Source organism: Pieris rapae, chromosome Z, assembly GCF_905147795.1.
Source record: "Pieris rapae chromosome Z, ilPieRapa1.1, whole genome shotgun sequence".
NCBI classification, from domain to species: domain Eukaryota; kingdom Metazoa; phylum Arthropoda; class Insecta; order Lepidoptera; family Pieridae; genus Pieris; species Pieris rapae.
This window is the reverse complement of record NC_059534.1, coordinates 10,510,045-10,528,642: the sequence shown is the minus strand read 5'-3', so window position 1 is coordinate 10,528,642 and position 18,598 is coordinate 10,510,045. Positions and strand designations below refer to the sequence as shown.

The 18,598-nt window shown below is 32.4% G+C and overlaps 1 protein-coding gene across 1 annotated transcript in view; it reads right to left on the bottom strand.

Moving 5' to 3' along the window:
• Positions 1-2,996: 2,996 nt before the first annotated feature.
• LOC110997598 overlaps positions 2,997-18,598 on the bottom strand; it is a 40,569-nt gene continuing 24,967 nt past the window's right edge. The window contains exons 2-6 of the mRNA XM_022265839.2: positions 17,948-18,097; positions 10,701-11,984; positions 9,885-10,050; positions 5,742-5,940; positions 2,997-3,854 (exon numbers count right to left, since the gene is read on the bottom strand). Coding sequence (XP_022121531.1) covers positions 3,737-3,854; positions 5,742-5,940; positions 9,885-10,050; positions 10,701-11,984; positions 17,948-18,097 — 1,917 coding nt within the window. The 3' untranslated portion in view covers positions 2,997-3,736. The remainder of the gene's footprint in view (positions 3,855-5,741; positions 5,941-9,884; positions 10,051-10,700; positions 11,985-17,947; positions 18,098-18,598) is intronic.

The window sequence follows — 18,598 nt, the reverse complement described above, 5'->3', positions numbered from 1 at the left end:
ACTGAATATGCTATGTCAATCTGATGTTAAAAAGGGTCAGATATCAGTTTTTCGTTCGTATTATGTAGTTTGTTTTGTCAGAGCCAAAGTTACATTATAAGCCTATTAGGCAGGTCAAAGTCACTGGCTTCTTTAACATCTTTAAGTCTAAATCGACTAATCATTAATGTCTAAGAACTGGCTACGTTTATGAAATAAGATATCTAATAATTGTTGTCTATAGCCAAAATGAAAACTATCCTGATATGTTTAAAAAAAGAGAAGGTACAAAGGTCCTTTACTCTCTTAGACCTTCTCGTAAAGGCCAACCTATATCCAGATTGGGATTGCATCAATCAGGACCCGTGAAAAAGAGTGGCGGAGAGTTTCTTGCCAGCTAATCCGTTCTAGTCCCTTGATTTGAGAGGCAGTAAATGTAAAATTAAAAGCATTTAATGTATATTTCTTTTTTTGACGTTATAAGTGTAAATACGTTACCTACATGAATAAATGATTTTTGAATTTGAATTTGACCTCATTTAAAATGAAGAGCGACGCAAAGAACTTAAGGTTTACCAAATCTTTCAAGAAATTATTCTATAAGAAGTGTTAGGTAATTACACTGTTACAGAATATGTGACCGATTGACTTTGATTTTAAATTGATAATGATTTGACTTTTATAAAAATTAAGTCTATTAATAATGTTAAGTACATTCTCCTATTCGCAATGTGAGGTCAAAGCAAGTATACCAAATAAATAATATTTCTTGTAAGAATAGAAATGTATTAACTAAAGTGGAGCATGCCTCTAACAACATTGCTGTGTCTAGCCAACCTTGTTGTAATAAATCATAACGTGTCACGTGTAAAAAATTAACATAAGGAATAATGATTTGAATCTCCATTTCTCTAGTTCACGGAATCACGTGTGAACGGCTGGACCGATTTATCTAATTCTTTTTTGTGCTATTGTTTGTCAGGAGAAGGTTCTTATGAAATAAAGAAATAAAAAATGTGCGAAAATTAGAAAATTTAAGAATACTTAACCATCTATTAATCTTGGCTTTTTTAAGATAGCAAATTTGTGGTGTCTATTACTTTATTGAAATAATATTATTAAATCTTTATATATATAATTCTACTATACGTGTGTATGTTACGGAACGCCTCTTAATCGGCTTGACCGATTTAAATGAATTTTTTATATGCTTTTGAGTGGCGCCCTGGATGGTTTAAATTTACTAATCAGTCCGGCAGATGGCACTGCATTCATTAACAAATCAGTCCGGCAGATGGCGCTGCATTTTTTCACAAATCAGTCTGGCAGATGGCGGTGCAGTCAGAATTTAGGTTATTTATTTTTACTACAACTTAACATCTGGTTGTTTCAATAATATCATGCAGGACAACGTATGTCGCGCACGCTAATCGTAATATATATATTTCTTGTGTGCGTGTGTATGTGACTGAACTCCTCCTAAACGACTGGACCGATTTAGACGAAATTTTTTGTGTGTGTTCAAGGGGATCTGGGAATGGTTTAGATTCACAATTTTGTCCGCTGGACAATGTTTTTTTAATTAATTTTCAATTTATAATATGTTGATTGATTGATTTTGGAATGTTTTACATTGGATCCGACAGACGGCGCTACCACCGCAGTGTCAAATTTTAAATAATATTCGAATTTTAATTTTAGTCTGTCCCGAAATTTAAAAAAAGTTTTGTTATCATTGTGTTATATCGTGTGTGACCATGTGCTGGATCGTTAGATATTGTCATAACATTTGTATAATAATTTTCATCAAAATGGCTTATTAAAAATTGAAATTTTGAAATTAAAGACGTGTAGACAGGACAACGTCTGTCGGATCCGCTAGTTGTTTTATAAATTTCCAATATTTTTATATAGTACTTATTATAATTAATCAAATAATTTAATATTTGACCAGGTAGGATGACTGTTCTGACTGACATCTCACAAATTTCATCAATTAAAGACTCTTCACCTCATAGATAACCAGAGATGAACGCAAACTTTAAGAATAAATAAAAAAATGCTAATTTTAATATTCTCGTGAATAATCAAGAAGTTTCTATAGAATTATCACATTTAATAATAAAACTTAAAGAAGCCAGCGACTATTGCAATTGGTTACTCATTATTTGAAATAAAAATATTTCCTCATATCTATAAATTCATACATTATGTTTATAATGTTAATAAACATAGGTTTTTGTTATTAAAACTTTTAACATTTAATACACGTCAAAGCTCAAATATGCCTTTTGAATATGAATTTAAAATTTAATTCTTTTAGATTATTGCGCTAACCATCTAACCAATATCTTGGACGACTGACTTAAAATTCTTGTACACTAACGCCCAAACCCAATAACCTATCTCAATCCATTTTTTACCATCTGAGATAAACATTCAAATATTATAAAAAGGTGCCAATAACCAGTCGACGGATTGTAATAGCCATCTGTCGATATAAGCTTTCCATGATAGGTTGGATCGGTGTATTTGGATAGACCTTTGTATGAAAATTACAGTTCTACTGTGCCAATATCCTATCTTAAGATTTTAACTAACACCAGTTTTTAAAATAATTAAAAAGCTATTTGATATGTTTCAAACATAGACATGTATATTTTCATATTATTTGTACGGTTTTATTTACCTACTTATTTGGTTTTAATTGATTATCAAATATGAGTGTTAAAAGCGAAGAAATTGATTTCTTAATATCCGTCGCCAAAAAAGGATTGTCGTAGGGTTTGGTTATTGGGATGCAGATTCCTATCTTCATCCCAGTGATCGATCTCCTGATCGATCGACTTTCACAGTCTGATCTCAACTTGCTTTCAATCTCCGATTGTGGATTAATTATTGGGTTCGAGCGTAAAACAATTTAAAGTGTTTATACAAAAGTTATTTTGGGTCACAGAGTTCTGAAGCGGGGAGTGTTAGTACGTTATTAAAAACTGTTAAAAAAATATAAATAACTGAAAAAAAAACAATAATTTAATTCATTTACAATTTTCATCTTTGGTGAATTAGCAACGATACATTATAAAACTGCGAATTACGTAAAAAAAATACATGCATATTATTTACGTATTTAAATAAATCATCGTAAATCAGAAAATAATTAAAACAAATCATCAAGAATTATAAAATTAAAACTTATTTATAATACTGTTACTGCCTGAAGGCTGTGAAAAAGATTCTTCTAAGTGAAGAAATTTGCGAGTTTTATATTTCATATAAAAACATCTCACAATCCATTGATATCATTCTACCAGTAACTATAAACGAATACACGCAAAATGACTAATAATTCCATTATCAAACTTAATTTTTAAAACGCGGACGCGATTTTTATGTCATTTGGGCCAAAGTTCATATACTTTCAACGGCAAAAACATAACAGGCCGTGAAAGCTTTAATAAAATCATCAATCAAAAGATAATGTCAAAATAACAAAACAACACAATTACTACATCAAATAAAATATTAAAATCAAATTTTTAAATAAACTCATAGAAATAATTAATGTTGATAAATATATTAAAAATATATTTTCAATAATTATTAATCGAATACGGCATGAATCGTAGTCAATTTCCAAATAAAAAACAAGATAAAATTCGCGCCCGCGCTCGCACCTTGCAAGTTATCTAAGTATGAATGTAATGGACGAATTATATGAGAATGTGATTGATTATTTTAGTTGTGAAAGCATAACCTATAAGTCAGCAAGTAGTTCAGAGTAGTAGTGCGTTGCGTTGAGGTAGTCCAGTAGACGTCTCGGTAGAGGCAGGCTAGTCACCAAGTCACGACGAACTTGTTTGAGTATCACGAACCTGGAACCGAGAAATTTTAGCTTTAAAAAGTGAAAAAATTAACGGACTTTTTTTTACAGAACAGGGGGCAATCCGTCAGGAGGCTCACCTGATGTTAAGTGATACCGCCGCCCATGGACACTCTCGATGCTATAGGGCTCGCGAGTGCGTTGCCGGCCTATTAAGAATTTGTACGCTCTTTTCTTGAAGGACCCTAATATCAAATTACGTAATAACGTGGGTGGTTTTGGTGACCCATAATGCCTGGCTGTCATCGCATTGGTTATAGACTCGTTGATACAATTTTTCGTAAAACTTGGAGAACGAAATTTAATATTGTACTAAACATTTTAATAAAACGTCGGGATACAAAACGAGATAACGTTAAAGAAGTTGTATTCAATAAATTATACGAATCCAGCTTTTGTTATTGTAAATTATAAATTTATAATCACCGATAACTTTGTGATAAGAATATTTTGAACATTTAAATAAGGGATTATGGGTTTATCCTGTTGAAATATTAAAACAGGAAATCCTCTATTATATTGAAAATATTTTAATAACTATATCGATGTTATAATCTCTACATTGAATTTCGGGTTTATTAATTTTATGATATTGAAAAAATTGGAGTTTTCCACTAATTTAAACGAGAGGAATCCTGTTGTTCATGAAAAATATAATAAAGTGAGTTTATTGGAAAACCAGTTCACTCTCCCGTTTAATAACTTTTTGTGATACGCTTGAAATATGATGTACATTGTAAAAAGAATTTAATAATAATCCATTATATTAGTGCGTCCGTGCTTCGGTGTAGGCTATTGAGATGCAGCTAGGTATGTCGGGTTACCAATCCGAATTCTAGACTTTAATAACCCCTAAATTCACCAGTTATGGGACTTATATATTTCTTTTACTAGACTACTAATATATAAAAGATATAATTTAAAATTCAATTCGACTCAAGAAACGAGCGTACCAATTTTTAAAAAGCCGTCAACGCATCACTCTTGCTCCTTTGCCACTTGTTCTATAAGAAAACAAACGCTTTCTATAGAAACATCTACGACTTGTTGCAATTACCGCTCGTATTACATACCTACAGACGGTTTCGCTAAGCTAATACGTTTTTTTTTTACAAACAATTTGACAAAAGCAACGAATTAGTACTTCATTAAACCTACTAATGTATATTTTTACCAAACTTAATTTTTTTTATAGGAAATAATATAAATATAGTGGAAAAACGACAGAATGATTATGTTTTCGCAAGCAAATTCGAGTCTATATACCAACTAGCGACCCGGCCCGGCTTCGCACGGGTGCAATGCTGATACTAAATACACTACAGAAAATCTGTGAACGTTGTATATAAAAATGTGGCTTATCCATAAGAGATAGACATATACCATCAGTGACTTTTCTGTAGACCTTTTCAATGTGTACAATACGTAGCACATTATTTTGATAAAACTCGTAGGGTTCAGCTTGCGTTTGCAATGTAAGCGGAAAAAATGTAATTATTTACGACATCACATTAGAAACCTCAAAAATAACAGTACTTCTCCACTATTTAATGTATGTTATTATACATATACCTTCCTCTTGAATCACTCTATCTATTAAAAAAACCGCATCAATCCGTTGCGTAGTTTCAAAGATTTAAGCATACAAAGGGACATAGGGACAGAGAAAGCGACTTTGTTTTATACTATGTAGTGATTTGAAACAATTCTTGATTTTCATGGTTTCTTGCCGTGTTCTATAATCAGTAAGCTACGTAGTCTGCAACGCACAGCAAATGTCACGATAATAAACCATAAGAAGGTTCTGATATGTGTTATCAACCTTATCAAAACAATATTTTAAGCATTGCACGTGAAAGCCATATAAAAAAAAACTAACCTGCACATATGCTGTAAACTCTGAACCCTCTTGAACCTGGATACGGGATACAGCAACTGAACCCGCACGGGTCCCAGTACAGGCCGAAGATTCAAAAAGAACAGGTACCGCCCACTCCTTGATGTCTCCACCGCATTCTCAATAAACTCAACAATTGTTTGAGCTTTGAACATTGTGCATCCTCCAAACGAAAAATTACCTAAAACGTTTCATTGACGGTATTATGATTACATGCAAACAATATTAAACATTTATCTCAGAACAATTAAATAACAAACTATAAAAAAATAAATCAATCGTCTTATAATTTTTTTCAACCGAAACGAAATGTTTCTGAACATTCTAGATATACGACAAATTTTATTAGGAACATTCCACGAAAAGCTCCGAGGCGTACCTTTGATATCAAAAGCTCTATTTGGTTGAATGCTCTTACAAAGCATTGTAATATACACGTTGAACTTTCAGCAGTTATGCGATAAGCATCAAAATACTTTTATTTCATTTATGTGAATGGCCATTATAGTACTAAAAGCATCCGTCCGGTGTCAAATTGTTCGACGACGACATTTTTATACAATACAATATGTAACAAACATATTTTAACTAATACTAACTAAAAATCAATATCAGTAATAAAACATCCGAGATCATTAGAGATAATTAATCAAAGTGGCTGTGTTATGAAAGTCTTGCCCGTAGGATAGCATCTATTACGATTGGAATACAAGGAAAAGAAAAACGACGAAAATTTTTCATCTTAATTAAGCTTTCTTTTAATGTATGAACTATGTTCCATTTTCCAGATATATTTAATACTGTATGATACATAGGTTAATTAAACTGAAAACTTTGTCTTCAAGCCTGGAATACTGAAATGAGTTGCAGTATTGAATGAAGCCGTCTCATAATTTGGTATAAACAACTTTTTCTCTTTAGTTTAACAGTATTCAAATTGAAATAGACATAATAAATGAAAACTTATGTAATTCAGATTCTTTGCAATCGATTCAGAATCTGATTGCCAATTGAAAATATGTTTTAAAATTCTTATAAAAAATTATATTTCAAATTTTTCTTACAATCAATTAAAAATCCACGTCGATTATTAAACTATAATTAACAAGTAATAGTTTGAACTAATCAATATATAATGGGTAATGTGTAATTGTTTTACACACAATACATTCACAATACTCATAGTCTACGTAATTCGAATATTCCGCTCAAAAAACCAAAGCATTTGGCCACCCTTCTTAAGTTTATAAAAAAGATGACAAAATATCACTCTTACTCCTCTGAAATATGGTAACATTTGAAAGCTACCTTACGCAACTGAAGTAGACTCATTAACAATACAATAGATTGAAGAGCTCGAAAGGTAAGGTACGGACTATCATTGTAATATTACGTTACAAGACTCGTGTCTACGTCAAGTCAGATAATACTATTGACCAATCAGAATTAAACGGACGAACGAACGCGCTACCATTTAGTCTTTCAATTTACATCGCTGCATTTTTGTTTTCTGTCACTCAGGTATTGAAATCCAAGACAATAAAACCAACGGCCACACTCTTTTCTTCACGATATTCTACGAGTTAGTGTTGCGATATTGCCTTAATTAGAATAAACATACAGTACACAACACACGACCTAAGGAGTGTGATTTACTATAGCTACCTTTAATAATTACACCGATACGATTTTAATTATGAAATAAAAATACTTGAGAAAAACACGTTATTTATCTTTGAATACACGTTCGCATGCTTTGAACAAAAGTTTAAAGCAGGAATTAAAAAACAAATCTTACTCATTCCTTAAATAGTATATCGCGACGAGTAGGCCTCATAATCTTCAAATTAATGGCTAGATAGGTCCAGCTACATTATTAAATTATTCAATCTTTACCACCCCTTGGCTGTCCCAGAGAAAAAGCCAATTATCTTATGTGAGGCAAAACATCGTTTACTCTACCTACATATAAAATTCAGTTATACGGAAAAAATATTTATGAAACTACACGGAAAATATCACGACACCGGAAATTATATTACTATCGGAAACTACGATAATTGGCATACGTTATAAGTTACAATTTTTTTAGCGTTGCATCGGCGTCGCATAATTCGGTTAAAATTCAAATTTTCTCCCTGCGGCAATATACGATTGACTAAAAAAAACTAAGGCTTCTGACGCGTCGTACTGTAATCAACTTGTGCGGTAATTTTAGAAAAATAACGAACATTTTTGATCACCTTACGTATATTCGACAAGTACTTGTGGATATTATGAAAATAGGAGAAAAAAAATGAGTATATAGCGAAAACAAAGAAATATACATATATTTTAATTCATTAATAATTTATCTTTTAGGTGTAAATTATAAGAAACTTATTTATTTATTTTTATTCATGCATCGGCGATAGAACGTTTATCCGATTTTTTCAATTTAACACCGATTTTCCTACATAAAACACCTTAAAATATTTAAATACCGAAATCTTAACACTAACGATATAGTTACGATAAATATTATACATACATAAAAAACTATTAATATTATAAATATAAAAATATACTGAAAAAAACAAAGAGCCTTGTTATAAATTTATATTATATTCCAGAATAGTTCACATACATATTTGTTATATGTTTATATCGTAGCCAGTTTGTACAATCGTACAATGATATGGTTGGCTTAATGTAATTATTAAAAAAATATTATTTCATTATGAAAATTTACTTAAAATTCATAGTGAATTTTCCATTAACGATATGGCAAAAAGTTAATTGATTGAAAGAAGTAAATATTTGGGCCGAATATTTTATTTATATCTATTTCTTCTCAGGGGCATACCAACAATTAGAAGGTAAACCTTCATTAGTAAATAGAAGGAGCTCTGGTTAGAAAGAACAAAGATCTTCCACTCCGGTTTCGGGAAAAATCTGTGAAATATGGTAATATAATTTTCCATCGGGAGCTCATAGAAATTTTACAATGTAAAATACAATAGTTTCAACATAACTGGATGGGTAGTTAAAATTCCGTTTGCAAAACATAATCTATATGTAAAAAGTTTTGTCGGCGTGGAGTTGTTGCATGGGAGTCCACGAACTAAAAAAACACAATGGAGAGCCAAGATAACACTGGTTATGAATTTTCGTGATAGCCCGCATATTCCGATATCAGCGTTCACAGCGAGACACTCATATCTCTGGAACCTCATTCGCTAAGTCATCCTGTTAGGGCATTCGATATACAATGTGATTCGCACATATTTTGTAACTCTCCCGGAACACGCCTTTGTTGCCGACATTCGGTATGTCGTAGGTGCAACATACCTGTGATATGAGCCCGGTACAAAGTAGAGGAAATTAAAAGTTTGATAAAAGAACTCAACCGAGACTCTATTTCATTAAATTTTTTCACTGCTTTAAAACCTCAAATGCCAGACTGATTCTTTGTTAGCAGTCTCCGCGATTCATAGAAATATATAGTCAAAAAGTGCATCAGGATCGCGGAATAAACCGAGACTATTGGATGGATGGAGTAGCAAGAACCTAGAAAACTTAATTGTCCGAAATTTGATACAAGAAGCCCACTACAGATGGCAAAACAAACTTTTGGAGGCTTAGACCCATAATAGGCTATGCAGCCATTGTTGGCGATGCTAGTCAAGATATTAAAGAACGTCTGCAATTGTTTATTCTTAAAAAGGCAATGGTGAACTCTTATAGCACAGTACAATAGAGGGCTTACATACTTGTTATAATAGAATATAATACGCTAATTGGGGATTTAAAATCGTAACATTGTTAGATTCCTTCGAGCTTCCTACTTATCATTCGTTATTCCGAGAATAGCTCCTTCATTTGTTAATATTTGGTATTCATAATTGGTATACATATATGTATATATATATTAATACTTCATAATCTATATATATAAATAACCTACCGAAAAGTGCATAGAGCGGAAGAAAATTGTCGTCATCCCTATTAATCGCCAGGTTTTTGTTGGAACAATTGAAAGAATTTCCTTTAAATAATTTCATAAAAACATGTGACGTGTGGCAGGATTTTTAGGGATTAAGGAGATGCATAATTAAACTCATCTAATAAACAAAGCCAACATACCCTGATCATGTTCTATCCTAACATGGCGTAGACCGTTCAGCTTAAACGTCAGCGTGAAGATGTAATGGTCATCACTGCTGTCCCGAACAATGAATGAACCATCTGGCTCGTTAGAAAGTATCTTCTCCGCGGATTCCACAGATATCGGACCCCAGTACCAGCCATACTATAAATATAAAAATACAATTACCTAAAAAAGAACAGGCTATAAAGCGATGAGCATAAATAAAATATATAAATTTAAGCTTCAAAACATCCAACGCGTTTCATATTTCATAAACTTTTCACGTATAATTGATTTCACAGTAAAAACAACACTAACCAAAAACTTTTGTGTGCAACAATACGTAGTAACCCAAATCCTCAATACATAACGTTATTTAAAGCTTAGGTGTTGACAATCTATTTTTTGTTATCATCAGCAAGATATATGTTAAGCTATGTAAATGCACTGACTGTAAAATATCATTCAAAAATGAGTTATGCAAATTATTTTGAAGTGCTATAAACAAGACGGAAGTTGCGGCGGTTCAAAAAGTTCTTTGTCATTTCGTTTTACAAATTAAACGCTGACAGCAAATAACTTTGCGCGACTCGAAGAGGAGATATTCGTGAAACACACAACTACCAACTGCAAACCATACATACCAATTAAATATTTATGCTCGCATCCAAAGTTTCCCTACTTTTTCAAACATAATTCAATTATCTTACTTGATCTTGCATATTTAATTATATCTTCTTATACTGCATCGCTTGCTCTTATAAATATAAATGCAGGATTGTTCTGAGAAATAAAAATACAAAAAGACTTACATCTTTAACTTTCTGGATGGATGTCGCAAAGTCCATAACAGTGTCATCTTCGTTTGCTGATCGCCTAGAATTGGACGGGTGCGGCGACTGCGGCAGCGGTGGTAGAGCCCTCCTCACGGCCGGAGGAGGCGACCCGCGACCTATCTTCTCCACGCCATCTCCATCGCTGGACCTTCTCCATCGAAACAGATTACAAAAGCTTTGCTTTATATTCATCGAAAGTATCCTAACAGGTGACATTTTCACCTTCGAACCCTGATTCCCTTTCTTCTTCGTATCCAGCTCTATGATGCTACATTCCTTCTGTTTAATTTCTTTATGCTTTTTGCTCTTCACGTTCATCTCCGCAGTGTTCTTGTTAGTTTTTTTATGGTTGTTGTTTGTCTCGGCTGTTTTTGGTTCGTTACTCTCTTTTAAGAAAACTGCTGTACTCGACTCTTTTAGTGCTTGCCTTGAATGGACCGTGGCCGTAGTTAGTAGCGACCCGTTCTTTTTATTTATTGTGTTCCGGCATTCTGAATCGCTGGAACTCGAGTACAGCGTATGCAAATACTTTCTCATTTCACGTAGAGTCAAATGTAACGAGTCTGTATCTGATTCCGCCAAAATCTTTTTCCTGCACGATGAACCCGGCAGAGAGTGCCTTTTTGTTTTTGTGTCCTTGTGTTTCGTATCTTTTGGCTTATAATTCCTCTCATTTATCGTATTATTGGTGTTGAGAATCAGCGTTGTGGTCTTACTACGCCTTTTATTGGTTCTCTGTGGTCTTTTGCTTCTGGCCCTGATATTGCTATGATTGGGTCGGATCATATCAATAGGTACCGCATATATATCACTGTCAAAGGGGACATTGTACATGTCAGTAATATCAGACGTTTTCGCAGATAGGGTGTCATGGGAAATAGCTTGTGTTATGAAACTTGAGTCGTCAGTTTGAAATTGTGTAATTAGAGAATTATGACTGCTCGACAGTCGAGACGAAAGGGAATTTCTAGAAGAAGGCCTCGTGCCACGGCAAGGACTGAGGTGTAGCAATCTGGGGCTAGCAAACCGATGGTTAAGACATTGACGTCTGTCATACAGTGTTTCCGCCTTAAATTTCCGTGGGTACATCGGGGATATATGACCAGCAGTCACTGGTATATTTAAGCTCGAAGATTTTGGTTTTATTATAGAATCATTAGTACAAATAACAGATGGAGGCACGCACACAGCCAAACATTTGTTTGGGGTCCCAACAAACGTAGTAGTTGTGCATTCTAAGTCCGTTGGGACAGGATTATCCTGAAAAGAAAACGATGTTTAGTATTAAAGAATTCACCTAACTTTTAACGTATGACAAAAAATTAATCTGTTACGTAGAACTTGGGTGTAATATTTCTTAAAGGTTGAAACGTGTTTATTGATAAATACGTAATTTTGAATTAATTAACTGGACCACCAGACCTAAACAGCGGTTAATATTTCAGCGGGTTTATTATTAACGTATAATTTGGGTAATTAATGAAAATGAAAAGGGACTACAGCTCTAAATTTAATTGTTTATAATTTGTAATTAGCTTTCCAAATTAACCTACGATATTGACCTTTCATATTAACAACATTTTGACGCTTTGAATCGTCACCAGACACGGAATTTTAACCGCATGACTTCACCGGTATTTCAAAATTTGAGACACATAAAATTTCGTATTACACATTCCGAGCGAAACAAAGCGGGAGGATAGTGTTGTATATCGATACTTGTCATTTTATGAAACTCTTCAAGTGGAAGGGAGGTAGGGCCATCGTAGTTACGTACATTTACGTTTGAGTGACGGGGACTTGATTTAGGGGAACCAGTGAAATGTGCGTTTGTATCGCTACTGCGCCTTTGAAACAGAATGTCAGACTCAGACCAAACATAGACTCAGTGCAAAGTTTCGTCTGCTAAACTAATAAAGAACTGAATTTCTTGTTCTTTTGACTGAATAATGATGAGTTGATGGATGATTATTTTAGTCTACTGGGCAAGTTATACATCGCCATTGGCTGAAAGCTATGTACCATATGCGATGTCACATTGGTGATGGCGATTCAGTAATGAATTTCCAGTTCTGTTAGCTTAATTATTCTGCAGAAGGATTACACTTTTCAAAATAAAAAATGGAAACGTTGTCTGTCAAATTACAGTATAACACGTTTTCTAATAAAACCTTTCTTAGTTTAAGTACTTAACTTACAGTTCACAGGTTCACAGTTAAGGTTTACGCCAACCCAAGCAGGGTTCCAAGCAACCGACTTCTTTCTATATGCGAGACATTTCTAGTCATATTATGTGTATCTAACAAATCAGAGAAAATTTTGATAAAAGTCAATAGTCAACAGACGACCTGATTTTGTGACAGTTTTTATTACATAATAAATTGTATCAAATCATTTTGTCCATAGCTGGTAAAATAAATAAAACCGTTAAAATGACTGGTTAACTAACAGCTAAAATATTTTTTGAAAATCTACTTTGTACATATGAATGGATTTCAAAAAAGAAAACATTCATTTTACACTGTGGTTTTGATATCCACCACCTGAATTGAAAATATATTTTCGAATATTCAATTATATTTCGGATTATGCAGAATATTTAACTAACATTTTAAAAATATACTTGTATAAATAAAGTATTTCTATTTAGTTCACTAAACTGTGGTTTTTGTGCAACGAAAAATAATAATAAAATACTCAAATCGTTTCAAGCGTGCCTATTCAATGAAAAGGTATTCCTTTCGTTCCAATGTAGTACCTAACTTAGAAATCACATACTTTAATTAACCTAATCGATCCAAAAAATAATTCCGACGTCGACTTTCGCCTTAAAATCCAATAACAAATCAACGATATAATTATTTTTTATATCTTGATTAAAAGTTTTTAAATTTTTTGCAAAAAACAGCAATTTCACAATATATGTGTTTCGATTAAAGAGCTCGCGTCTACACTTATACTAAAATTATATTTTATGAATAACAGTAGAATTTTAATGACGCAGCGCAGAGTAAAGTAATAATCAACCCATCTTTCTATCCAACATAGGTTTCCTCCACAAGCATTGGTAGGTGACCTCTTTACATATTCAGCCGAAATCTATACTGACGGACTTATAAACTACATCAAACTTCAGGATTACCTAGAAATGATTTTTTTAATAAGTATGCAAACTTTATAGATGAAATTATATAAATATGGAGAGTCTGGCCTTTAATCTTAAAAAAAGCATATTAGATTAGAATCCACAATAAGGGCTCGTGGATCTAATACACCTTATTAAAACATAAAAAAACCGTTGCATAAAGCTTGTGTCTATTTTTAAAACCAATTTACCACCACCTCTCTCCCTTTCCTTCGACAAAAACGCTGGACATCTTCGTGACATTTCCGTCAAAATTTACCCTCACGCGCCTAAAGAAATGTCACTTCAAAAAACATATTTGTCACTTATATAAGGACAAAACGCAAGCGTCGCATATAACATGTATTTACGAACATAGTCGACCCCAAAACACAAAGAGTTAAATTGCGGTTGTAACACAATTAAAAAGTATAAAAGGTAGTGACTGTTATTGTGAAGTCGCTAGTTGGTAGGTAAATTAAACATTTTTAGCTAAACGAAACACACATGTGGTAATGTTACTTTTCTATGCATAATGTACGTAATCTAAAAGTGTGAAAATAAAACCTTATTGACAAATGAAGGGTACATACTTTTAATTAAAAATCGGGTAAGCCAATTTTCTCCACAGAGAATTTTAATGAAATTATCCCGACTCTAGGTTCTTTTATAAAAAATATACACTCTGAATACATTCGAAACATCGATTCATCTTCACTTCACAGTATAAAATAAAAGAATATTTTTTTATTTAATAAACAAAAATTCTAGATTATCAGAAAAAAAATAATAGAAAGAGTGTTCAATATAAAAAGCTAAAAGACTTTAACGAGTATTTTAACTATATATGAGATAAATAAAAAAAAACATTATTTTTACAACACGAAACAACGTATCATTAAAATTGGGAGATCATTGTGATTTGTGAACAAACACTTGTCTAGATAGTTTTTTATTCTATTGTTTAAACTTTGTAAACATTATTATTGTCGTCATATAAAAATAAAAGTGAATTTTATTTATTAATTAAAACTCTGATTCGGCTTTTTTTGGCGTTAGTTTTTCCTTTATTTTTCATTATATTTAAATTTAATAGCAATTACTTAAATGAATAGTATTAAAACCATAGTAGTCGAAGAGAGAGAGATTAAGAAGGCTTAATCCTTCGATTGCCGACAAATCGTAAATGAATTTGACAAATACGACCAATTAAGACAGTGTAAAGAACTGGAACAAATACTGGGACTAGGGCAGGCGTCTAAGTCCCCGCATCAATTCCTACATAAGCGTGGTTCCAAGCGCCATCTTTAAACAGCTACCCTTAATCTCTACAAGATCCTCTGCTGATCCTATAAAATGATCAATGACGCACCCCAAATTACATTTACGTCTTAAATAAAGTCCCGCAAGTATAATACAAGATACTTATTAAAAGCTCATTACTCTACATGACATAAATTTGATTATTATGAAGTCTCCATTGAAAATCTACCCCAATATCGTATGTATCAATATCATTCGCAATTATAAGCTGTTGCTTGCTGCGATATTTGCGGTGATGTATGCACCTCACAAATACTAACTATACCTACGTCACACTCTAAGCAGCTTTGATGCACATTGAAATAGGATTAAAATATACTATACCTAATATTTCATTGTTTACATATAATGTGAGCTACTAAAACAGCATGTTGAGTTGTTATAACTGTTATCGATGTGCTTTAAAACTTGAACCTGGTAAAAACAAAGGTACTTCATTTAGATTGTAAACCCTAGTTACTACTGACAAGGCTGTGCACCTTTCTATCTATCAAACGTTGGTTAGTCATCTACTCCATGACACCGCTTACAGTAACACCTGATTAGCTATTACCATAGTTATAGTCCATGTCGAGGTTAGTACTGATTCATAAACTCGAGCACTGCTATCGCTGATTATTTCCCACATAATATCGATATATTTTTAATTACTAAATTGTATTAGGGTCGACAGTGTTTGTGGAGAACAGTATGATTGTGCTGCCAATTCGTGGGAAAACCTTATTTTAGTATTCATTCAGTTTATACTTTTCATTTAAGTTTTATATCGCAAAGCTTTTTTAACAAAATCAACATACTTTGACTTTTTTTACACTCCATAACTAAATACCGTGGATGTGCAAAAACTTAATAGGCAAAACAAAACACGTCGGTTATTAAGATTGTTCAAGAAATGAAACATATTTCACCAACACAGATAGTTGCAAAAGCTTAACCGTAAACTGTTTGAGTTAACTGTAATAGTAATCAAAGTTTGTTCTACAATCCTAATTAAACACGTATATTTGTATTTGAAGTAAGCACTTCCGCTTTGAATCATGTTTACTTCACACGATGTGGCTAAATAAAGATTTATACACAAACAATATACTATTTTGAAGAAAGCATTGCATGCTTCACTGGTACAAAATTTTCACAAATTTTTAAAGATTATATATTGGGTTCGATTTGCGAAATGTTTCACGATGGTCCGCACAGAAGGGATAACATTAAACAGTTAATGTAAGAGTATCATTTAGAAGTTGTTTGATGCAAGAGCTTGCATTACATTAAAATTATACAAGAGTTTTTCTCCAAAGAAATTGAACACAACCAAAGAAAAACATACAACTTTCAGTGATTAATGAAAATCATTCAGTTAGATGGTAATACTACCATACATTAGTATTGTAAATTTACAATAAAGATTTGTTTAAAGAGTGCTATTTTTATAAAATATGCACCGACTCGAAACAATTGCGCGTAAATTGCTGTATCAATTAACGACGTATTCGGTGGCGTATGAAAATTCATAAAAATGTATTGATTGAATATTTTTAACATAATACATGAAAACACGTGTGTCGATTTATAATGAAGTGATATACTGAATAATGTTAGTGATCAGCTTCTCTTACAGCCCGATACCGAGCGTTCCTTATAGTGACAGAAACATCGATTAGTGCATCGCTGTGATTAGAACGCACCACCCACCACTTATTATTTGTTACATTAAAATATAGTAATAAGTAGAGTTAAAATATAGATGACGCTACTGATGCATGGGAACAAAGGTTTTTGAAATTTGAAATGAAATACCAGTTTTGTACTGTCCTCGCTCGGTATTAATTTACTTAATATATTCCATTTAAAACGGGATTAAAAAAAATTATAGAAAAATATTAAGTAATAAGTATATGAAAGAAATAATGATATAAAAATTTATTGAAAAGTAGATTTTATTGCATCTTGTTAAACTAAAAAAGTGACGACAAAAACGAACCGATTTGAAAGACGAAGAGCGACTTAGAATTTGAATTAAAAATATGAAACACGGAAAAGGTTTTCGTTACAAATTACAAAAAATTTCATTCTTTCTAAACAACTACAGATTAAAAATCGAATCGAGAACCTCAAAATTCGCTGCCGCTAACAAAAGCTGTACCTGCGCCATGCCCTTTCCGCTAACTAAATTTAAAACGGGATTTATAACAATGTCCTAACAATGATATATAAAAAAATATATTCTATAGCAATGTATATACTAATTAATCTGTTATACCAAGATCTAAGTAATTGCTAACAATTTAACAACAATATAAATATCGTAAGAAGATAAAAAAGTAATAATTATCTCCGTGAATGCTTTTTATTATGTAAATAATTTACTGCAAATAATAGTTAATCGCTTATTCCGTAAGTGAATTTCACTTAATATCCAAAATATTTTATTAAGTTGTGATATATAATCGAGAAGTTCAGATATAATTTTTCATATTATGCATAAGATGTTTTGATTGCACAAATAATTAAAATCATTAATTAATTATTAATACTTAAATCATTTTTTTTTAATTTTAGAATGGCATTAAATAATTGGGTTTCTTTTAATTCAACTGAATTTTTGATTAAATACAATTTTCATAACATAAAATTAGATATAATCTTTTTGATAAAAATGAAAAACAAAGTTTCTTATAAATTCCTAATATACATTTATTTTAAATATCAACGCCTGAATTATAAGTTAAAATATTTTAATTACAAGTACGCACAGCCGAACGCTTAGCAAACGTACCTGGAATTCCGGGGGTGGTTCAATGGCGGTGACGATGACTTTCCCTGGACCTTTCTTCACCGTATTGAAGAAGTCACCACAGATTCGTTCCGAAGCATCCGTCGACTCGCAGAGGGACAGCGATCGCTCGTCGAAGTCGCTCTCTTGCAACTGAAATCGCGAACGACGCATTATTGCAATTTCAACGAGTGCCCGTGCAACGTGGTGCAACGTCGAAGGCTGGCAGAGAAGTGAGGATTTCAGGTACAACAGGTCGGTAGCATTTATGTTATATGCGTTTTATGGATAGGCAATAGCGAGCTACGGCTAGAGGCGACCGATAATAGTTTCGTGGAAAAGCTCGTATGCAAAGCTTCAACAAATTATTAGGACATATAATTAATTTAGATTTACATCAAATAATATTAAACGGCAAAGGGAAAGGAACTCATAATGTATTTGAGTATTTTAATCATTGCTACGATTTATACCTTTGTCGCGCGTTCTAATTTAATTACGTTTCATAGAACAAATTTAATTACACTTTTAAGCTTGCAAAACACTCATAGAAATAAGATATTTAGATATTCTGTTAATATTATTTCAACCATTAAAGATATTTCGTAATAGTTAATTCATTAATAATTTTAATACTTAGGTACTGTGTTAACC